Source organism: Oryza glaberrima, chromosome 2 (assembly GCF_000147395.1).
Source record: "Oryza glaberrima chromosome 2, OglaRS2, whole genome shotgun sequence".
Classification (NCBI taxonomy): Eukaryota; Viridiplantae; Streptophyta; class Magnoliopsida; order Poales; family Poaceae; genus Oryza; species Oryza glaberrima.
Window position 1 is genome coordinate 4,604,587 of NC_068327.1, and position 23,461 is coordinate 4,628,047.

The 23,461-nt window shown below is 44.3% G+C and overlaps 4 protein-coding genes across 4 annotated transcripts; 2 read left to right on the top strand and 2 right to left on the bottom strand.

Annotated features, from left to right (window-relative positions):
* The first annotated feature begins 113 nt into the window (after positions 1-113).
* On the top strand, positions 114-3,441 carry LOC127761229 (protein TIC 21, chloroplastic-like). The gene is made up of 4 exons (XM_052285490.1): positions 114-408; positions 1,297-1,554; positions 1,787-1,990; positions 2,896-3,441. The coding sequence occupies exons 1-4, from the start codon at positions 154-156 to the stop codon at positions 2,995-2,997; spliced, it is 819 nt and encodes a 272-aa protein (XP_052141450.1). The 5' UTR covers positions 114-153; the 3' UTR covers positions 2,998-3,441.
* Positions 3,442-8,209: 4,768 nt separating this feature from the next.
* LOC127761099 (transcription factor MYB44-like) lies at positions 8,210-9,394 on the top strand. Its single transcript, XM_052285317.1, has one exon. The coding sequence runs from the start codon at positions 8,268-8,270 to the stop codon at positions 9,180-9,182; it is 915 nt and encodes a 304-aa protein (XP_052141277.1). The 5' UTR covers positions 8,210-8,267; the 3' UTR covers positions 9,183-9,394.
* A 1,320-nt stretch (positions 9,395-10,714) lies between these two features.
* On the bottom strand, positions 10,715-14,598 carry LOC127763653 (cinnamyl alcohol dehydrogenase 2). The gene is made up of 4 exons (XM_052288417.1): positions 14,361-14,598; positions 13,409-13,522; positions 12,553-12,780; positions 10,715-11,509 (listed from the first exon to the last, which is right to left on the bottom strand). The coding sequence occupies exons 1-4, from the start codon at positions 14,447-14,449 to the stop codon at positions 10,849-10,851; spliced, it is 1,092 nt and encodes a 363-aa protein (XP_052144377.1). The 5' UTR covers positions 14,450-14,598; the 3' UTR covers positions 10,715-10,848.
* A 5,005-nt stretch (positions 14,599-19,603) lies between these two features.
* On the bottom strand, positions 19,604-19,975 carry LOC127761643 (uncharacterized). Its single transcript, XM_052285967.1, has one exon. The coding sequence runs from the start codon at positions 19,973-19,975 to the stop codon at positions 19,604-19,606; it is 372 nt and encodes a 123-aa protein (XP_052141927.1).
* Between the last annotated feature and the right edge of the window lie 3,486 nt (positions 19,976-23,461).

Here is a 23,461-nt window from a genome sequence, read left to right on the forward strand (position 1 = left end):
CTCAAAAGAAATAATGTCCGAGCACGATGGGCCGCAATCTTGGCCCAGTCACAGTAAAAAAAATCTCGTAAAATTGAGGGGGTTTTACGCATTTTTTGGAAAAAAATAGCAGTAGCCGCAGCGGAAGCGGACAGCAGCATCACAATCAGCGAGATGCAGGCGGCGCTCCTACTCCCAGCGCGGCCGTCGGCGGCGGCGCCGCCTACGCTCTTGCGGCGGGGGGTGGCTTCTGCGTCCTCCGCGCGCGCTCCCACTCCCCTCCCTGCGGGGCGCCTCAGCGGCGGCGTGCTGAGCGCTGTGCGGCGCCTTACCGTGGCGGCGGCGGGGTCGTCGTCGTCGTCGTCGGGCCCTCTCTACCCGACGCCTCCCCCCACCGAGCAGGACATCGAGCGGGCCAAGTTCGAGCAGGTGCTTCGCTAATTCCGCACCCCCCTTTGATCTGTCTGTGCCTGGTAGAGGTGCCTCTGCTTGAAGTAGGGTTAATCGTGTGTTCGCTGATATTCTCGAGAAAACTCATGTTGCTGTACCACTTGGGGATTGGGGATGTATCTAGTGTTGGATTATGTAGTGGTCGCGTGTTTTCGGATGTGCATTTGGGTATCATGAGGTTTAGGGTTCAGGCATCGAGCGATTAGTAATCTGATGTCTCTAAGACAGGGAATTGTTACAATTAAGCGAAGGTAATGATTTTTTTAGAGATATCGTCTGTAAGCGACTCGTTCTCTTTTCTGTATATTGTGATGACGTTAATCGCGCATAATTGTTGGATTCACTTCTGTTAGTTTATCAACCTTGCTGCATTAAGTTTTCCTTATCGTGTGTCCTGTCACATCTATTGCTTTCTGATTGAAGTCTTTGTGAAGCATCTGGTTAAACAATATAAATATATAATGTGTCATTCTTCGCTAGGATATGATTTATACCTTTTGGTTACTCTATTATCCTAAAGACACGGCATCATTGGCATACCTCGAATTTTGATACCAGCATACCACCACTTCTTCCTACTTGTATAACAGAATACCTTCCTGATTATGAAGCTACGCCAAGGCCATCTTTTTGCCTTTTAGTTTGATATGCCATACTCAATTTGGTTTGTAAAGATATTTAATATTCTTGATGGACCTTGTTGGTTAACCTTCATGATATTTTTTTTTAAGATTGGGAATTTGCTATTTCTTCATGCTTGAGAATTTTACATAATAATGTATACGCCACACCTTTTAACTTCTGTCTATGCTTGTTTTAGCCTAATTGACATTTTTTTTTTGCCCATTTCCGTGGAGTAAATGGCAGGTTGTCAAGAGACTGGGGAAAACAGCGAGGTATTTCAAGAATTTGGGTACTCTTGGGTTCTGGTCCCAGTTGGTGTCCACAGTTGTTTCCGCTGGAATTTTGTCATTTTCTACAGTTATTACTGGGAAGGTGACAGCACCTTTTACATTCTATGCAACTGCTGCTGGTATTGCCGCGGGTTTTATTTCAGTCTTCTGGTCATTTGGTTACATCCGCCTTTCTGAAAGACTTAGAAAAACAGCAAGTGAACCTGCTAAGGTACTCTCTTTCTCAACCCCATTCCCTGTTTTATAATGTCTCAACACTGCCCTTAACTCATTTTCGTACTTGTCTGACTTCTATTGGACGGCTGAACTGGTGCTTTCACATAAGTGTGTTATATGTCTGCTTTTGGAGTTTTATATTTTAGGTGGTTATTTTGTACGGCAAGTTTGATATTCTTCTTATTTGCCTTTTTGGTAATAAAATAAAACTGTGAATTGCTTTCCAGGCTCCTCCACGTGCTGATGTAATTAGAAGTCTGAAAAATGGCATTGTGCTCAATATGCTCGGGATGGGTGCTGCAGTTCTCGGCATGCAAGCAACTGTTGGGGCTTTGGTAGCGAAGGCTCTTACTACCTCTGCAGTACCTTACTATCAAGCAACTTCCCCTGGTCAAAGTCCTGTTTTGGCTCTAGATGTTTTCCTAGTTCAGGTATTTGATTTGCACACATCCTTTCTCCCCTTGAACCATTTTCTCTCGAAATTTTCAGTTGAAAATAAGCACCATGGTTCACTCTCATTTTTCTGCATTCAACATTCTGGTGCTGGTTTTCAAGTACTTAACTCATTTCTACTAGGAAGTAATACGTTTGTACACTTGCAGTTTTTTTAAGGGCCCCTTTGAAATGGAGGATTGGCAAAGATTCATTTGCCTAACGAATTTTCCTATAGAGCCCTTTGATCCATAGGAAAACTTCCATAAGATAGGAAAACTTCCATAGAATAGCTTTCCTATGGTCAATTCCATAGGAAAATAAGCAAGAGGTTAGACCTCTTGTAAAACTTTCCTTTGGTTGAATTTTTCCTGTGGTGCAATCAAAGGGCTTCTTGTGCTCTCAATTCCTGTAGGATTGAAAAAACATACTAATTCAATTCCTGCATTTGCCCTATTCCTACAATTTTCCTATCTTGCCTTTCAAGGGGGAACCTAAACGACATATATTTGTTTATCTTGGTAAAGAACGCTCACTGAGAGGTTCATGTTTACATGATATTCTATACTATCATCTGCTTTAAATGATTTGTCTGATTCTATATATTTTTATTAACGTTAAGGATCATGTATGTGTAATAGCAACGAGATAAATCCAGCGTACTATGCCTCACTCTGAATAACAACAAAATATAACTACCCTAAATATTTCCAAACTTTCCCTGCTTTTAATCATATAATCCTTCTTCCATGTTGAGTAGAAACTTATATTATAACCATGTTATCATTTGCTATGATGGAAAATGAACTACTGAATTGTTGTTTTTGGTCATCATTGCACACTCCAGTTTATGATCTGACCCGTTGTAGTGCCATTAATCATGTTGAACAATCATGATACGCAGGCTTCAGCGAACATCATCCTGTCGCATTTCCTTGGCCTGGCGAGCTCCCTGGAGTTGCTGCGCTCCGTGGCCATCCCTCCAGCAGAAGCTGCTGCGGCGTGAGCATATCAGCGCATATGCCAAAGGCAAGGGCTCCCGTTGATCATCTTGCTCTTCATTTGCTGCTTCGGGCTTTGGTATTCGCTAGGAGTAGCACCGCTCGTCCGCCTGTATGTTTCTTGTCCAGACAAAATTTAAAAAAAATCTAGCTTTCACTGCGTAAATTTCATCTTGCTTGATGCTGAGTAGCAGCAGGTTCACATGAACAGCAGTACACCGGGGAGCTGGTGGTGGTACACGTACGGTACGCACACAGGCTTTACGAGTTGAATTTGTGAGCGTACAATCGCTAAGGTTGGGCCGAGTTGTTGGGTGGTGGCACTGCTCACCAGGCTGCAGGCTACGGCACGGGTGGACCATGGAATGGGCTGGGCCCCTGCTCCCGCCCGTGCGGCTGTGTCCTCCCCAGCGCAGCACGAGCGGCGGTTGCGCTCACGCACTAGAGTAGAAATCAATGAAACCCATGATGCCCCCCCCCCCCCCCCCCCCCCCCCCCACAAAAGCGAAAGAAAATTAGTACCACTACAGTAGTAGGAGTATGTGTTGAGGAATCAGGAAACTTGACATGTTGCTAAATGACCCAGTTTATCTAGGAGTACTTAATTTTGAAGAGTCCGTCGTGTCAAAAATAATTGGAAGAGTCCGTACACATACTAGTGGTTGTGGGTTTGCTCTTTGTACACATAAATGTGTTGCACTGTTGCTTGTTTGGTGCCTCCAACGATTTTGCAGTGGTTATATAGTAGTAGCACTACTCCGTCTATTGTTAGCATGCACTTCCAATTATGCACCTTGACAATCCAAACAGTTGTTTAAATTAAAATTCAAAATTTCATCAATAAGTTAACCGAAAAGAAATCCTTCTCCCTAATCTTAATATTTGCAAAACAACTTAAAAATTCTATACTTGGGGACCGGGAGGGTACTGTTTTGAACGCTTTGATTCGTGCCTACACATACTACGGGGCACGTGTATCCTGGCGGCTTGGCTATCTCCCGATCATTGTACTACACGTACTACTGGGTACATAAGGAGATTATCGCCCTCATTGAATGGCAAATGCTTTGGCTGATAAGCTGTTTAAGCAAAATAAGCTAACCAATTTGTATTGAAGTTTGGCTGAATTGAAGGTAGCTTTGACTGATCAGCCAAAGTATTTGGCCAACCGATAAGGCCGTATAAGAGGATGTTATAATTAGTTGAGAAAATAAAATAAATAAAGAATTAATATAGTAAAAGATTGTGATTGATTGAGAAAGATGAGTGCTAGTCCCTTTAAATTTGACTAAGTTTATAGAAAAATATACTAATATTTTTAATACAAAACAAACATATTATCAAAATATATTCGATACTAAATTTAATAAAACTAATTTGATATTATAGGTCTACTAATTTTTCTATAAACCTAGTTAAACCTAAAAACTTTAACCAAGAAAAATGTTAAACAAATATATTACTAACTGCACTCTACTGTGTCCGTTTGTCCGCTCGCGGGGGCGCCGGAATCTCTCCGCTCTCCACCACAGGCAGACACACACACGGCACCCCTCCCTCCGCCCGACCACGCCCAACACGTCCGCTCCCGCAGACTCCACAACCGCAGTTCAGTTCAGTTCACGCACGCACGCACGCGCTGACGCGCCCGTACACCACCAGCCCGGCCGGGGAGAGAGAGAAATCCCGAGAGAAAACGAGAATATCCCGCGGCGTCGGCAGATCGGCAGCGGGTGGTTGAGCTGGTACTAGTACGACTAGTCGTCAGTGGAGTGCCGGCACGTACGGATCGGAGGCAGACAGACCGGGTCGACTCACCTCATAATCATTTCTTTCAAAAAATCTGCAGAGATCGTGGCTGTCCGTCTTGTAGTGAGAAGCAAAAAAAACGGTGAGATTCGATTCGCGGCTTTGGTTGGTTGGTTGGTTGGTTAGCTACTGCAAAAATCACAAAACAAACCGGTCTCCGGAAGTTGCAAGGAAGCTGCCCCTCGTAACCGAAACGGGTGGCTGCTCTGGTTGTATAGTACTCCCCTGGATCTCACGCACAAATTTATGGGTGTGTTTAGATCACACTAAAATTGAAAATTTATTTAAAATTGGAATGATTTGACGGAAAAGTTAAAAGTTTATGTGTGTATGAAAGTTTTGATGTGATGGAAAAGTTGGAAGTTTGAAGAAATATTTTGGAACTAAACACGGTGATAGGCGTGTTTAGATTCTAACTTTTTTCTTTAAACTTCCAATTTTTCAGTCACATCGAACTTTCCTATACACATAAACTTTTAATTTTTCCGTCACATTGTTTCAATTTCTTCAAACTTTTAATTTTAGCGTGGAACTAAACACACAGCCATACACACTCGATCTCGGTAAGCTACAGTATAACTCAATCAAACACTAATTTCGTTTTTTTTCTTCTCTTGCGTGGAGTTGGATTGGATGGGGGGTACAGCGCAGTACAGTACCGGCCCGGTGTCGGTGCGGTGGGAGGCCGTTAAAGCCATCGCCAGCCTGTCCCTGCCTCCCAGATCCACGTCCCCTTTCGCCCTTCCATGATTCCCCCTCCTCCTCTGACTTCCTTTCTCCACACTCACACACTCTCGCTTTCCTTGCGCCTTCGTCGTTTTCCTCTCCCCGCTACGTGTCCCCTCTCCCCGCATACGCGTCGACGCACAGCAGCAGTAGCAGTATGAGTGCCTGGGTGTGGGGCCCACGGGTGGTTGTGTACGATAGCAGTACACTACACCCTCTCTTCCAAAATACATAGGTTTATTTGTGGGCTTTTCTTCAACGTTCGATCATCTGCCTTATTTAAAAAAGTTTAAAAAATATCACACAAATTACTATTTATGTTTTATCATCTGATACTAATCATATAAAAGTTTTTACATAATATCGATAATTAAATATTGAATACAGACGATTATAAATAAATTTATTTTGGGAAGGAGCAATAGAGAACGTATAGATCGACGGGGAGACACCTCCGCTGCGGGTAGTGCTGAGCTGTGCCCATTAACTGCCGCGCCACGCCTCCCTCCCCTCCCCACGAAATCGCGCCGGTTTTTATCTACCAGCCACGATTTTGCGCTCCAGCCTGGCGCCCCTGTCGTTTTCCGCACGGGCTAACGATACACCCTTCTCCTATCGCTGCCAGGTGGGGTCGGGGTCGTGCTGGGGCCCACGCGTCAGTGGCGTTGGGTCTTCCCGTCGGCGCGGGGGTGTGTGGGCGAGCAGACTGCCGGTCGTACAGTCCGGCTTGTACACACACGGTACGGGCGGGGCCCGGCGGCGGGTTGGACGGTTGCGATTGAATTCGGCGGGGTGATGGGGGGATGGGCTCCGGCGCGGGCTACGCCTTCGGCTTTCGCGATTGCAACCAAACAAACCCCAACCCCCGTCGCCTTCCCAAATGCCCACTTCCAACACCAAGGGGGATGGATGGATGGATGGATGCACTCATGCACGCTTGCATGCATGCCTGGATAGATGGATGATAGGTCGATCTATCATCCACTCGAGTTTTCTCCTTCCCAACCTAGCGGATGGATAAGCTCGTCGTCGTTGTCGCCACCGCCGCTCTCTTTTCATATTCTCTTTGCAAAAATATCTATACTGTTTTTATTTTAAAATACAATAATTTAGTATGAGATGTAATACATTTAGTGCTGCGAATCTAAAGACAATGATGAAAAATGAAAATTAGCATAACGAAAATATAAATATGAAGTACTTTCTCCGTTTCAGATTATAAGACTTTTTAGCATTGCTAATATTCATTAGCAATGCTAGAAAGTCTTATAATATGAAACGGAGGAAGTATGTACGAAATCCGGTTTTAAAATGTAAACTAGCATGGTGGCCCGCGCAAATTACGCGGCTAGGATCATTATATTTTCTCTCATATAATAGCATATATGTTTTCTCATTATATTATTCAAATATATTAAAATGACAACATAATTTTAAATTTTGCAATAACTTTACAAAACTACTAATGTGTAATATTCATATTATATTTTATATACCTGTTAGTTATTAATTATTTTTAATATCAAATTTTAGTTATTTGTAAATTATATATTCCTATATAGAGGCTCGTCTTTTAATATTTCTTTTTTTTTAATTTCAGATTTTCTGTAAATTGTATTTCTATATAGACTCTATGCTTTTCTTCCGGTATTATTTAATTTTATTTATGAATTTTTATTATTTCTAATTGTATTTCTATGTGGACTCTAAACTCATTTTTCAATATTCTTTAATTTTTAATTTCAAATTTCAGTTACTTCTAAATTGTATTCCTATATTGGCTTTAAACTCTTCTTCCCATGTTTTTCTTAATTTCGAATTTTAGTTATTTATAAATTGTATTTTTATACGGACTCTAAACTCTACTTTTAATTTTATTATGTTCATTCCAAATTTTAGTTAGTTTTAAATTCCTATATGTACTCTATACTTTATTTCTAATATTCCTTATTTTTAATTCCGAATTTCAGTTATTTCCTAATTGTATTTCTATGTGGACTTAGTCTCCTCTTCTAATATTCCTTATTTTTTTAATTCCGAATTTGAGCTATTTCTAAATTGTATTTCTATATGGACTCTAGTTTTCTCTTCTAATATTACTTATTTTTTAATTCTGAATTTCAACTATTTCTAAATTGTATTTCTATATGGACTCTGTTTTTTCTTTTTCTCCGATTAATGTGAGAATTTCTAGGCCATGAGAGCGAACGTGGAAGCTCCTTTTTCTATTACTTTAATAATATAATAGATTTTGTTGGCAGCTCATGAGTAGTAAAATTATTTTGGCACTATAAACTGAAAAATAAAATGGATGGAGACACCGTTCTCGTCTTGGGTTAACCGCTCCAACACTTTCATAATTGAGTTTTCAACGGATTTTATTTTTTTTCCTCTCTGTGTGTGTTTGACTGTACGGAATGAGAAGGATTATTCAAATTTCAAACGGCACAGGGACCCGCCGGCCCCCGTGTAACAAACCAAACCAAAACGGCCTTCGTCCACACTACTCCAGCTCGAGGAGGACCGCGTGGAGCTCCCTGACACGTGGGACCCACCAAACCTCTTGTCCCCACCCGCCATCCAGGTACCGAAAATGACGCGCCTCGCCAGCTGTATGCCACCGTCTCCTTCCCCCCACCGCCTATATAATCCCCTCTCCCTCTTCCTCTCGCCATCGAGTCCGACACGTCCACATCGCCATTAGAGCAGCTCGAGGAAGGAGGAGGAGGAGGTTGATTCGATGGGGATGGAGGCGGAGTGCGATAGGATAAAGGGGCCATGGAGCCCTGAGGAGGACGAGGCGCTGCGGCGGCTGGTGGAGCGGCACGGGGCGAGGAACTGGACGGCGATCGGGAGGGGGATCCCGGGGAGGTCGGGGAAGTCGTGCAGGCTGCGGTGGTGCAACCAGCTGTCGCCGCAGGTGGAGCGCCGCCCGTTCACGGCGGAGGAGGACGCCGCGATACTCCGGGCGCACGCCCGCCTCGGCAACCGCTGGGCCGCCATCGCGCGCCTCCTCCCCGGCCGCACCGACAACGCCGTCAAGAACCACTGGAACTCCTCCCTCAAGCGCAAGCTCGCCACCGCCACGGACGGCGGCGAGATCGACCGGCCGTGTAAGCGCGTGAGCCCCGGGCCGGGGAGCCCGACGGGATCGGAGCGCAGCGAGCTCAGCCACGGCGGCTGCGGAAGCGGAAGCGGCGGCGGGCAGGTGTTCCGCCCCGTGCCGCGCCCCGGCGGCTTCGACGCCATCAGCGCGGCGGACGTCGTGCGGCCGCCGCGGCGGCGGGACGACAACGACGACGACGGCGACGACGACCCGCTCACCTCGCTGTCCCTCTCCCTCTCCCTCCCGGGGTTCCACCACGACAGCGCGCGGAGCCACTTCCAGGAGCTCCCCTCCCCCTCCCGCTCCCCTTCGCCGCCGCCGTCGCCGCCGTCGCCGCCGGCAGCATCTCCATCCGCATACCCGTTCAACGCCGATCTCGTCTCCGCGATGCAGGAGATGATCCGCACGGAAGTCCGCAACTACATGGCCGGCGTCGGGCTCCGCGCCGGCTGCGGCCCGGGCGCCGTGGCCGAGTCCTTCATGCCGCAGCTCGTCGACGGCGTCATGCGCGCCGCCGCCGAGAGGGTCGGCGTCGTGACCCGCCAATAAAACCCCCCCAAAAAAAAAAATCAACCATCCCGGTTCAAATTCACCACAAATGCACGGTGAAAAACCACCTGTTAATTATGAGATCTGTGTAGTATTATTAGCACTAGAATTTTCCTGGTTCATCTTTGTATTTTACTTTGAGTAAAATTCTTCTGCTGCTCTGAAACAGAGCAGCGGTGAAGGGGAGGTAAAAAAAAAAATCAGAAGCGAAATGCTAGTGCATTGCTACTACCAGCACAGCAGCAGCATCACGGACAGGTTGGCCGTTTTCTGTACAGGAACGAGGTGATGGTGAGATGTAGCGACAGGTTTCTCCTTCCCTTTGAACCGTCCGTGCAACGAAGAGTCGAAGACTACTTGGGCATCGATCAGATGTGCGAGTTGAAAGTGATAGTAGTAGTAGCATGCTGTACTAGCAGTACGCATATTGGACATTTCAGAGCATTTAACTTTTAAATGTGGCAATTAAGGATTTACCAACCACAATCTATAACATATGGCTAATCTTTAATTGCCACTATAAATAGTTAAATATTTTTATTTTGGAGCTATATGGCCGTACTCGAGCTGTAAATAACCGATGATCTTTTCTTTTTGGAAAAAAAAAAGCCTTTGTTTCGAATGTATAGGAATTTTGTGAGAATCTGAAAGTACTTGTATTCCTCAGAACCGTAAGTTACTTGTTTCTTATTGGCCGCTTTGCGTCGTTTAACCGTTGGGCATTTGTCTCTATCAACTCTATGTGCGTATAGAATGGATGGATTCCGATCTCATGGTCTCTTTCCATCAGTCTATGTGTCACGTGTGTAGAGAATGATGAATTGATTTATACTCCGAGTAGAACTCTTTTGCTAAGCTAATTCGTTCCTATTCCCAAAGAAAATGGGCGTATGAGTCTCATAGTAATACGAGACAATTCAATGCCCAAAGGAAATTGATTTCTACTGTAGTGAGCTGTACTGTCCAGCAAAACGGTTGTGTACTGTTGACCATTCGAATCGATCGTTGGTGCAGCGCACGGTACAACGAAGTAATTCGGCCGCAGCGGCAGGAGGAGCAGGGAGCCAATATGAGCTGGCTCGTAGTAAATCGAGTGCAGGACGAGTAGTAGTAGGAGTGAGCTGTGACAGTTCACGGTTGGCGGTATTTATACCAGCAAGTGATGAAGCTAGCTGTACACAGCTGACCTGACCAGCTGCTCCCCCCAAACATCCCTTTCCTGTGCAGAACAGTAGCTGAAAGGATTCCTGCCACTGTTGCTGCTGCAGCAGCAGCACTACTAGTAGTAGTACTACTAGCAAGTTAATTGCAAATCTGCAATTTGTTCAGCAGCTTGAAAGCAGATGCTTCTTTGTTAAGCCGTTTTTGCCGGTGATGGTTGGTAGTGTGGTGTCTCTGCAGGAGGCAACATAGGCCTCGGTAATTCTCACCCATCGACAGTTCAGGCCCGGCCCAAATTGCCCAGACGAGCCCACTGATTTTAAGCCCAATGCAAGTGAAACGCAAGCATGATTTTGATCGGAAATGCAAAATGGTCCAAATATTGCGAGGCCGAATTTATACCGGAAATGCACACGGACGTTACATGGACAAGTCGTCAGAGTCTCACACAAACAAGTTCAAGAACGGATCATACGGATGCTGCCATGAGGGTGCACGGCGGTGATCAGGCGGGCGGCGCGTCGGCGTCGTCGATGTTGCTGCCGGCGACGTCGACGACGAAGCGGTAGCGGACGTCGTTGCGCTCGAGGCGCTCGAGGGCCTGGTTGACGTAGTCCATCTTGACGACCTCGATCTGGGAGGTGAGCCCCTTGTCGACGCAGAAGTTGAGCACCTCCTCCGTCTCGGCCATGCTCCCGATGAAGCTGCCGGTGATGGCCTTCCGGCCGAGCATCACCATGGGCGAGATGAAGCTCAGCGGCTGGTTGATCACCCCCATCAGGATCAGCTTCCCGTCCAGCTTCAGCAGCGCCAGGTACGGCTCCAGCGGGTGGTGCACCGGCACGGTGTCGATGATGTAGTCCAGCGAGTCGCCGGCGGCCGCCATCGCCGCCGCGTCGGAGCTGACGAGGTAGGCGTCGGCGCCCAGGTCGTCCATGGCCTCGCCGCGCTTCCTCGCCGACGAGCTGATCACCGTCACGTGGTGCCCCATCGACTTGGCCACCTTCACGCCCATGTGCCCCACGCCGCCGAGCCCCAGGACGCCGCCGCGGAGACCCGGCGACATCAGCCCGAAGTGCTTCAGTGGGCTGTACACCGTCAGCCCGGCGCACAGCAGCGGCGCCGCCTGCTCCGGCGCTAGCCCCGCCGGGATCTTCACCACAAACCTGCACACAAATTCATTACTTTTTTTACTAGTTCCTTACCATCTCACTAACCAAATATTTTAATCTTTTTAAGACGTGACAACTTTCAGATTAGGCAGGTGGATCAAAAATCACGGGCTGTTTTGCTTTGATGCCAAAATTTGCCCTATCAAATAGTTGCCACTTTAAATAGTACCATGTATATGTTTGGATTGATGTCAAAATTTACCAAAGGTAATACAACTCTTAGAACAGGTACAATAGCAGGCTAATAGCCTGCTTACCTAATATTTTAACATATATGATAGAGAGAGGGAAAGCAGAGAGAGCAAAGCGGACGACAATCCAGTCGCCGGCTCAAGCACGAGCGCCTAGGCGCTCTAGCCCCCTGCAGCTCGAGACAACCAATCAAAAATTAGAACTTGAACATGTAGAAGTTACCAACACCTGACAGGATGCCTTGGTTAAAGCATGGGTGTAGCCAATTGCTGTATCTACTGTTGTTTAGTTATCTCTTAAATAATGTGGTGAATTTTGGAGCCGGCAATTAACTCTACTATTGAACTTGCTCTTATAAACCAACTATATTAAAATATTGGTAGTGCCAAATCTTAGCCATGATTTTGACGCTACCAATGATTTGGTAGGGCACCAAACAAAATGAGCCCAACATTTCACTGTCTCTGCTAGTTTACCAACTGACTACAACGACGCTATGCAACAATCCAACTTTTGCTCTGTTCAAGAAGCAATTCTTCCAACAACAAATGGACTAATGGACCGGGGTAGGTGAGGACTTATCAGTTAATCAACACTTTATACCTAACTTTGGTGACTTCTCACTTTACACTCAACACAGTACCGACTTCTCGACATCTCTTTCAGTCTCAGATGACATTTTCTCCACAAAATTTTCTAACAGACTGGACTTTACTTTGGATGTTCGGAAAAGTCCAGTCTAGTTTTCTCTACCTAGAACACTGACAATATGATAATATGATAATGATATCGTGATCAGTTGGTTGGTGATTACTTGTTGGAGTAAAGCTGTGTTTAGCACTCACTTCTGGTCGACGACCATGGCGGAGGCGAAGCCGCCCTGGGTTGGCCGGCCGTCGGTGTAGACGTCGTTGTAGGACCAAATCCTCTTGTTGCAGTACTGCTCCACATTGGCCTTGCACGGATGGCACTCGCGGCAGCAGCCGACGATGACGCCGACGCCGACGACGTCGCCGGCGCTGTACTTGGTCACCTCCGGCCCGACCTCCACCACCTCGCCGACCACCTCATGGCTGCAGACGAGAAGAGGAGAGAATTTTCTTGGTCACCGACAAAATCCAACACATGACTGAATATTGGTACGACAATGGAAGTGTACTGGAAAAAGGAATTCTTGGTCACCAACTAATTAATCCAACCAATTATTGTTGCATACTTAGTACGACATGCAGATGGTGTAGTAGTACTAAATTACTACTAATTAGGCATCATTTTTCAGCCTGGTGTTGGGGATCTATCGTGTGCTTATTTAAAGCCCATCAGATCAGGGAAGGTTCTCGCTGAGGTTTTCTTTACACGTGTCTCTGAAACTGATGGTGCATCTAATCTGTACTATACCTGTCATGAAAGGTGTTGATCAAAAAAGAAAAATGCTAAAAGCGATGCACTAACTTATCTTTCTGTTCCAAAGGAGTGTGATATAGTGGTGCATGTGCATCTATGCCTTTTGTAAATCTGAAAAAAGCACTGACCAGATTTGCTAGTTACTAGTGCCTACTCTTTTCTGATATGTTTGTTATCCCAATCAGTTAATAAGTTTATCTTCAGTCTACTATAGAATACACCATCAAATCAATTGCTAGTAGAAGATCTCCATTGACATGAGCCATGATCCATCTAGATAACTGTGAATAATCTTACCCAGGGACCATGGGGTACTTGGAAGCACCAAGGTGGTTCTTGGCCTGGTGGATGTCAGTATGGCAGATACCACAATACAAAACCTTCACCACCACATCTTCAGGCCCAGTCTTCCTGGTACCACCACATACAGGGAAAAAAAAAGAACATTAGTTGATCTGTTGCATAAGATGCTTCTTCAGTTATTCCATTCTACAAGAAGACAACTCAAGGAAATTATTGATATATATATATAATCCTCCTTTTCTTTAAGGAGGCATGGCACGAGAATTGCATAGCAAATATATATATTAGAAAATTATAAAGAATGCTTCTGAAAATATATATATGTGGAGCCAGGCAACTAGCCAAAAAGAACTCCATGCATTCTGTCTGTTTGCCACAACTGCTCCGGATTCAGGGATTCTGTTCCTTTCACCCAACAAAACCAAGACGTGACGATGATTGCAATAGCCAATTGGCGGTAGGTGAAGCAGTTTTGGTAGTACACTAGTACTTCACCACTATACTCTTCATGTTGGACTTATACTAGGAGAGGAGCAGGAATACAAAATAGAGTCAAACTCACGTGGGAAGTGTGGAATGGATCGAATGGAGGAGCCCAAAAAAGAAAAAAGAAATCCAATTGCTCTCTTCACCTCTTCACACTTTGGCCAAGAGGCAGAAACAATCTGAGTTGTACTCGAGGCAGATGACATGAACACAAACAAATTAAAACACGGGGGCATCTAAACAACTAAAGCACTGGAACGCCATCAGTTTTCAGAAATTCAGAAACGAACCATCTGAACAACTAAACTGTAGTAGAACGCATGTACCAGAGTTTCAGAATTGAGACAAAAGAGAAACTAAAACCTAATCCCTCCGTTTCTACCGACCTTAAGCAAAACTTGCAAGAACAAGATCGAGAAGGAGAGGGTGATCGATCATATCATATCATATCATATCATACCTGAGGGTGTAGTTGTAGGGGGTGAGGTGGCCGGAGGCGTCCCTGGCGGCCCACCCGGTGACGGTCTTCTCGGCGGCGAGGCTGCCCATCGTCTCTGGACACGAACACGCGACGCACGAGGCGGCGGCGGCGGCGGCGGCCAATGGATGGATCGGATTCGGGAGGAGGAAGAGAACAAGAACAAGAAGTGCAGTGGTTGATTCGCTCTCTCTCGCTGAATTCTGGAGAGGGGGTGGTGCGTCCCGCAGCGAGTATATATAATTAAAGGAAAACATCGCGTTGGACGGGTCGTGACTGAGAGGGGGAAGAGGGGTTGGTGAAGGCTGGCTGCCTCGGAGATCGTGCCAGGATCTTCTGTGGCCACACGGCCTCAATTTGATTCGTTTTTGTTTTTTTTTGTTTTCGTGCAAGAAAGTTTTTAAATTGAAGGGGAAAGTGCCAAAGTGGGTATCGAAATGGGAACAAAAATGTTAGTAGGACAAGTAGTGGAAATGTTTGGTCGCGTAGGTTTTCCTACCAAGGTTGGGAAGTGGTTAATTAGCTGGTGCGTACGAGTATGGATGGAGTAGCTATATCAGCTCCTTCATAATGTTTTATTCCCTCATTATTAATGTTAAAATGATTAATTACCTATTCAACTACTTTATCCATATCAAAATATAGTAAGCTATCATACTGGGTTAGATACCATTTAGTACCATAAATTCGTAATTCGTAGTACTGAAACATGTCCTGATTCGTAGTCTATTAGGTGGTGTCTAATTGACTTTGTTTAGATTCGTAGTACTGAATAAGATTTAATCGAGTACTCGGTTATTACGTTCACTATCCTTTTCATATTTGGATTCTGTCGACATTTGATGTCGCGATTCCGGTATTTGCATAGTATGGGGATCTTTGGTACTAGGATGTACGCGAAACTTAGGTAAAAGAGACGGAGACAGAGATTTTTATATAGGTTCGGGCCCCTGAATTGTCAGGTAATAGCCCTACATCCTGTTGGCCGAAGCCGGTCGTTGCTCTTATTCATCATAATCACACCAGTACAAATATTGGGGTAGCCTATCTATCTAACTGTTATCGACATGGCGGTCTGAAGTTCTGACTCGTAGTCGACAACAGGGTAGCCTTCCTCCTCGAATCCGCATCCAACGAGATCGGAGACAGCGCTATATCTCTCCTAACGGTAGCCATAGGTACCTAGGGGACTAGCCATGCTTATCTCTGAAGTCGATATCTGGCATCTTGTCTTGGCGTATGTTGGCTTGTATGTTGATCTTCTGTCTTAATCTATTGTTTCGTGTCCCCTCTCCTCCTAGGAGGCCTTGTATTTATACCCATAGGTGTCCCCTTGTCCAAGTAGAACTAGGGAAACCAGTATGGATACAATCCGAGTAGTCCTTGTCGTTTCCATGTAGAACTCTGGTTGTTTTTCCTTATCCGGAACTCCCTCCATATCCGAAGTCAGTTCCCGTATAAGATATGGTATGTGATGGGTCCTGCCGAGATTTAGTCAACTACTATTAGGTATATGGTATCCATAACCCTGACAGATTTCCTTTATACAAAAGCATGGATATACTCTATATAGAGGTGCAATTTAATTTAGATTTTTTGAGCAGATTATCAATTTGACTACAAAATAAACTATATTTTGTAAAAGTAACTTTACAAATAGCTTAAACAAGTTGTACACAAAGCATATTTTTCAGAACACGGAGCAAATAATTCGATTTAATAATCTGATTAATAAGCAGAAAAGAACATAACCTTGTCACCGTAGGGTAAACTCCTATAAAATAAAAACAATACCATATTTATTAATAGGGTGTAACCAAATAAGTCGCCCTACACCATTTGTATGCTTGACTATTACTCCTGATATTATCTCCGTGCTATTAGTCTCAACCTTATAGAGTGAGCTACAGGACAAAAATAAAATACAGATTGAGTCACAAATCTCTCTCTTGCTCACACCTACAAATCGAAAATTCAAAATGCTCGAAAGTCAGAACAAACATAACCATGAAAAAGCGACTTTAGTTAGTAGCTTGACTACTTCCCCTCTAAACTGTCACACCTATCGTGGATTAGTCGTGGATTTATGGATGATTTTGCAGTGATTAATTTTACCTCACAAACAGTAGCCATCATGTCCTTGTAGAAGATCTCGTTTGGAGAAAAGGAGGAGGCACGCGTGCTTCGCATGCGAAGAGAGGTGACGTGGCACTGTGCCAGTGGCTGAGTGGACTAACCGGGAGGGGAGAAAAGTTGCAGAGAACGACTCCGGGGTTGGTGGCCGGGCCCATCGCGGTAGGTGGGTGGGGCCCACTTGCCATGTCTGGTGACGTCACGGATACGTCATCTGAACGGCTGTCTGTGAAGAGAGAGACTGGGACATGCCAACCTTCAACAGCACAAGTGGTTCATGGTCAACTGAGGATGATAGAAAAAGAGGATAAAATTAAGCTTTGATTTTTATTATTATAGTACTAGTACTTATCATTTGCGTATGTTCCCAAAAAATAAATGTTAAAATTTCCTCTTGAATGAATGCTAAGGGGTTGTTCAGATGACAATATTGCTAAAATTTTAGCATGATTTTTTATGTATTAACCATATTTGACAACAATTTAAACGTAGGTTTTTTTTTTGACAACTTTGCTAAAAAATAGTATGGTTGAAAATGGCATCAAAGTAAATATGCCCTAAATTTTCATATGAATGACGAGTGATTTTTTTAAAAATATTTTGAAACGAGGCGAGTGAATTGGTTTATAGGCACAAATTGTGGCACTTGGTGACGAAACAATTTACTAAACCAAGCATTTTTGTTTTAATTTGTTGCCGCGTGTATAGCAGTTTTCGTAGTGATACAATCATACAAAAGTTGCCTTTTGTGAGGGACTATCAGTTGTGACAGCAAATACGATATGATTTCAACTTCATATAGTGTTCCACATTTGATGTTAAAACATCAATTTCGGTTTCTGGTTTTCAGTGGTGACACGTTGTTTGTATGCTTGTGGTTGCTACTTGTGTACTTACAAGAAAAAAATTTAGACTTACAAATTTGCAAGTTGCAACCACACCAAAATCTCAAAAAATAAAGAATCATAAGCACCCAAAACTGATAGCTACACATATGTGCCGGTATGGATTAATTGTCGATGCTTGGGATCGTTGGATGCAACATACAACTCTGTTCTGGTGAAAGGTCAATTTCAGATCGTAACATATATCATATCGCCAACTAATTCGGCCATTCTTTGCACACCACAGCTAGTTTAATCGATCAATTTGAGTCGCACAGCTAGCTGCATACGAGCCATTTCGCTCTTATCCAAGTAGATATGGAAGAAGATGCTTATCTTAGGTAGTTCATGGTTCATGGAGATTTGTTGCTAGCTAAGTCAAGGATGTGATCACTATCATAATCATATCAAGTAGGAGTAACGATAAATATATTAAGAAATCCGCTCTGATTATACCTCCGAGTCCATATATGCCACCAACTCGACATTGCTAATAATGAGAAGGGGTAGGAGATGCCGATGGACGGTGGCCTAGGTGCAAATATAGAGAGGGTGAGCCAAAGGATAACAATAAAAGCCTATTGGGAGTTTAGTGGGGCTTCTCCCCCTCCCTCGGTTTAGGAGAGTTTTTTCATAGCAATCCTTTTTTACTTTTGTTTTCCCTTTTTCTTTGTTCCCTATCCCCGGCAATGGCCTTCGGCTGTTGCGTTGTAAAAATCATTTTTTTTCTTCTTCTAATATAGTGGCGTGCAATTCTTTTACGCGTTCGTGAAAAAGGACAACGGCAACGTGAGCCTCCTCCCAACTATACCCTCATCACAGAACCTATCATTATTGGCATCATTGTGCCACCTCCTCGATCGAGCTCTAGCATCAGTTCGGGTTGTGATGAACAAAAACTTTCATGACTCCATCCCCCAATCCCTGCGTCCTCATCTACAAAGGATGTACTCCATCCATTAAAAAAAACCAATCCTAGGTTTAAATCTGGACATACATGTGCATATGTGTCCAGGTTTAATTTTAGAATTAAGTTTTTTTTTTAGCGGACGGAGTAGTTGACGAGACCACGAAGGACACTAGTGGATCGGCGAGCTCATTGGAGAGCTTGATAATGGCCTTGAGCACTCATGGTCGTGGAGGTCCATCCCTTCTCTTTAGCAGTGCCACATGGCAGGTCGCACGCTGGGGAGGGAGGAGATGGTAAATGAAGCATGACAAGTAAGAGGCATGTATATTTTTTGAAAATTTATTTTCTCAATTTGTTAACTGGATTAGCATGAGGCCAAACCACCGTCAAATGTGTGTATATAGGACTGATACCGCCTTAAGATAGGTTTGAGTGGGGAGGGACCAGGGTAAATTCATCCGGTTTGAAGAGTTTCCGTATATAAAATGTTTTTGTCTTTCATTTGTGGGGCATCAATTGGACTAGGGCAAAAGTTAACGAAGTTATGGAACCTCTTTTACCATATAAAAAAGTATTCACTTGGTAAGCACGGAAGAAAAAAAGTTTGTCTTACCTTGGTACGGTTATTGAATGCTAGGTATATATGACTCCATCCATTAACATTACGATATCCATATGTATTATAGTCTCTTTTATTTCCTTTTTTTTTTCAGAATGACAAGTGCGTCGGATCGCAGGCCAATAGCTCAATAGCAAATTTAGATCATAATAACAAGGAATAAGTTCACTTCAAATCCCTCAATTTGTCGCCTAGTCCGATATTCATCCCTGAATTGCAATACCATATATGATGTGTCCCTCAACTCCTAAAACTAGTGAAAATAAAATCCCAACAACTCCTAAAACTAGTGAAAATAAAATCCCAAGACGGTTTGGACAATGGTCTCGACTGACGTGGCACATACATGGTGTTGATGTGGCACTTAAAACAGAAAAAAAAGAGATTCACATGTTAATGAGTGTTTGGTTAAAAATAACAAAAATTGCAATGGACTCATGCCATCACTCCCTCCTTTTCCCCTATTCTCTCCCTTTCCTCCTCATCGTCGGTGACAACGTTAGTGGCAGGGCCGGTGAGGCGAAGGTGCGCGTGAGCACGGGCGGGGGCGGCCGAGGGCATGGAGGGAGTTGCTCGATGCGACAATGTTCTTGCGCCTGGAGAGCTACGGCGAGGCCAAGGCATGGGTGTGGCAGAATCTCTCCTACTTTTGCGCCAACTACGCGGGAGGAGGGTGTCATCACGACAATTGGGCGTCCACGGCGCGTGAGGCCACAGAGTGCAAGCGGTGGCGACTGGCGGTAGCATGGAGAAGGTTGTCGGCGTCGACTCGGGAGGAGGGTATCGGTAGCGTAGTCATGCCCTTGACGAACTCGCAGAGGTCTTCGATGATGCCATAGTGCTCGAGCTCTGCGGCGTCTGGCTTCGGCGTGATGGCGGAGAGGATATGTGGGATCGCAGGGATGGAGGGGACGGGAAGGTCGGTAGTGAGGTGCTTGATTTGGTTGACTAGGAGGTCGGCCTGCTTGTTGGCCTCCGCTGTGATCTCCCGTGAGTTGGTTGTGGTCTCTGAGAAGATCTCCTTGAACTTCTTCGCCGTCTCCAACATCATTGCCAACAAGTGCGTGGCTGCCTCCGCCGTCTCCCTTCTCCCTTACTACTGCTACGGCTACTTGGTACCACATGGCATGACCGTGCCATTGACGCCGAGTCGCCACACCAGCGCCTTGCTCCCATCTGTGCTACCAAGAAAAAAAGATTGAGAGAAAAAGAGAGAGGGGAAGGAGATGACCTGTCACTCACAGGTGAGGTCCCCCAATATTTGTATTTTTATTTAGACCGAGTTGTCCTGTCATGTGGGCCTCATGCTTGACTCAAGTCACTGTGTCAGCTAAAACCGACCACTATGCTGCCGAGAGACCAAAGTTAACACGGTATTAAGTTGGGAGACGGATTATACCTGCTATTTCGGTTCAGTTATGAATTTCAAACTCCGCAATAAATTGAGAGACCTAAAGTGAACTTATTCCTAATAACAACCCATAAACGCCTAGTTCGAGAGCGCATGATTCAAGGTCCATTCGCTGCCAAATCAGGCTAAACCCTAAACCCTAAACCATACAAATGCCCATAAGCAAGGCCCATTTAGAACCATACAAAGAGAAGCCCAGTTACAGCATTGCTAGGTCCATGGAAATAGCTTTGCACCTGTGCTGATTCGGTTCATGTAGCCCACAATCTTCGATATATGGGCTGCATGTATTGTCAACGTTTTGCATATGCGCACGATATTTTTCCCCTCTCTCTAACTCTCTTCCATTCCCCAGTCAAGACAACAATCACGCCTGTCTTTTGTTTCGCAAGTAAACGTACGGTCCTAATTAACGATTACGATGTGTGGTGTTCGCTTATGCGTCTTAATTGCGAAAAACCTTTATTTTGACGACCTTCATGGTAATGCCATTTTGTTCTCTTTTTTTTTTAAAAAAAAAAGAAAGTCTAGCAGTGTCACTCCATATATGCATTGAATCATAGTAGTCATATTCTGTTGCATCATTTATATACAAAATTCCAAATTAAGACCATATATATAACTACAAACATGTCCAAACTAAAATGAGAGTACAGCAACTACTACCACTATACTAAATGTTGCGTTCTGACGTGTTTTTTTTTTGGCGGTTTGTCTACCGTGAAAACCTTTTATATCAAAGTTTCTTTGAAAATTCAAACTAACCCCCTCTTAACTTTATAATAATTAATATTCGATTAATCATATCATAATCATTTTTCTTATTTTGCATGCAAAACATAAGCTCATCATAAACTCCATATCGAATGCAGCCTAACACCTGAAGCAGCGTGTAGAATTTGGACATTGGAATCCAATGAAAACAGAGCAAAATCCGAACGAAATTATGAACTCTGATCGGGCCCATACATGGCCGGGGGAAACGAAGGCAGCATGGCCCTCCACGAGCAACCAAGATCTGGTCACTGATGCAACAGTAGTAGTAGTAGTAGAGTAGGAGAGACAATAGTACATGTGTTTGGTTACGAGTACTCCGTAGTAGTCCGTACTAACACACACATGGGTCCGATTCTACTGTTACTGAACTGGAATACTCCAGCTAGTGGTTCAATACTGATCACCTAGCGACAGAGTAAGGTATGGGTTTATTTGTGAGGCACATGTAATCAGTGGCGCCCATAAGGCCAGCATCATCTATATGGTTCCGGATCCACTACAGTCGCTACTGTGACTACAACTTATTCTCTCCGATAAAAAAAACAAATGTTGGACTGAATGTGATATATCCTAATATGACAAATCTAGATAGGTGACTGTCCACATTCGTTGTTTTATGATACATCACATTCAGAATTTGTTTTTTTATGGAGGGAGTAAGCGATAGCAGTGCACATCATTGGATGTAAATCGGAAGGTCTACATTACACATTGTACTGTTCATAACACTGAAGCAAAACTACTGTTTGCACCATTACTGTAACGTGGAATCTTGACCGTTGATCGGAAAAACGAACGGCCAAAATTATATGCGGTGGTTAACTTGCAGTTCCAACTATAACTGCACTTGATATGGATTCAATCTGGATGTTCCAATTATAACTGCACCTGATATGAATCCGATCTATATGTAGCTCGTCAGTGCCAATGTTAATATCAACTCAACTATGATGAGTGAATATTCATGTGGGTAGAAAGATACATGTATGAGTTAATGAGTAGTCGAGTATGCCATTTTTAAATAAATGACACCGGAACCCTTCACCATCAAACATTGTATTCTCATCCTTTTTTCAAGAGAGTTATAAATGGATGAAAAGATGTTGTAATTAGCAGTCAAAACACATGTGTAGTAATCCACACTGTCAAATATTTTAAAATAGAGGGAGTACCATATGCATCAAACAATTCAATAAGCCATATAATATGAACAAGTTCATTTGACAACCCTTGAACTCTTCACTTTGTTTGAAACACATCCGAATTCAAAAGCCAGGTATTTGACACCCTCCAACTTTCAAAATTATTCAATCGACCCTCTTTGGTCCAAATAAGTTGCATATTTTTTGTTGATATGGCGGTTCAGTAAGCCAAAACATAAGATAAAAAAGGTTGGCCCTGCATGTTAGGTACCACCTCATCTCTCTTCTCCCTCTCTTTCTTTCTTGTCTCCTCCGCGAGCAAATGAGATTGGCACCAATGAGCTTGAGCTCCACCCCCCTTCTCGGCGCGTTGAGTACTGGCAAGCTTAACCTCCAACTCTGTCTCCTCAAGAGCCTTCTCGATCCTCCATAAGATCATGATAGTGAGCTCGAGCTTAACCTCTCTATTCCTAGGCGCCTACATCTCCATTAGATTGCACCGGCGTCATTTCAAGCTCCTACTCCCTACCGCCTCTCTCCAAGCTTCCTTTCACATTGCCTCTGTGCACCCATTCTCCACACACTGCCTCCTCCTCAAGCTATGTCGCACCGCAATCCACATCGACGCCATCTCAATGAGCTCCACCGACTCGTTGTCACACAAGCTCGGTGCAATGATTGCTCAAGCTTGAGCTCTACCACCTTCGTTCTTCATAAGCTCGCTGTAGCAGAGTTTGATCTCAAGGGAGGCAGAGCTTGATGGACTAGAGTGCTCGAGGGGCTTGGAAGAGTCAACATGGAGGCAGTTCATCGCCTCCTTCCATCGTTGCCTACTCGCACTGCCTTGAGCACTAGATCTAGAAGAAGATGATCTATTGCAGAGGTGGAAGAGAAGGAGAGGTGATCAACAATAGTGGAGGAGCTATAGCTCAAGCTCACCTCCACCGAGATCATGGGGCCACAACTTGTAGATTAGAGGGAGTAAGGTGAGAGAGGGATAGGAAGAGAAAATAGCTAAAGTGCACTACAAGATAATTGACCTAACGTCACCAAATTATTACAACGAAAAATAATTCATGGCAATATATTATACTATTGCAATGATAATTTTTCAGTGGCAAATAACTATATTTTATTGCAACAATTTACATTCATTGTTTTATTCAATATTTTTGTTGCAATAGAAAAGAGCTATCGCCACAAATAA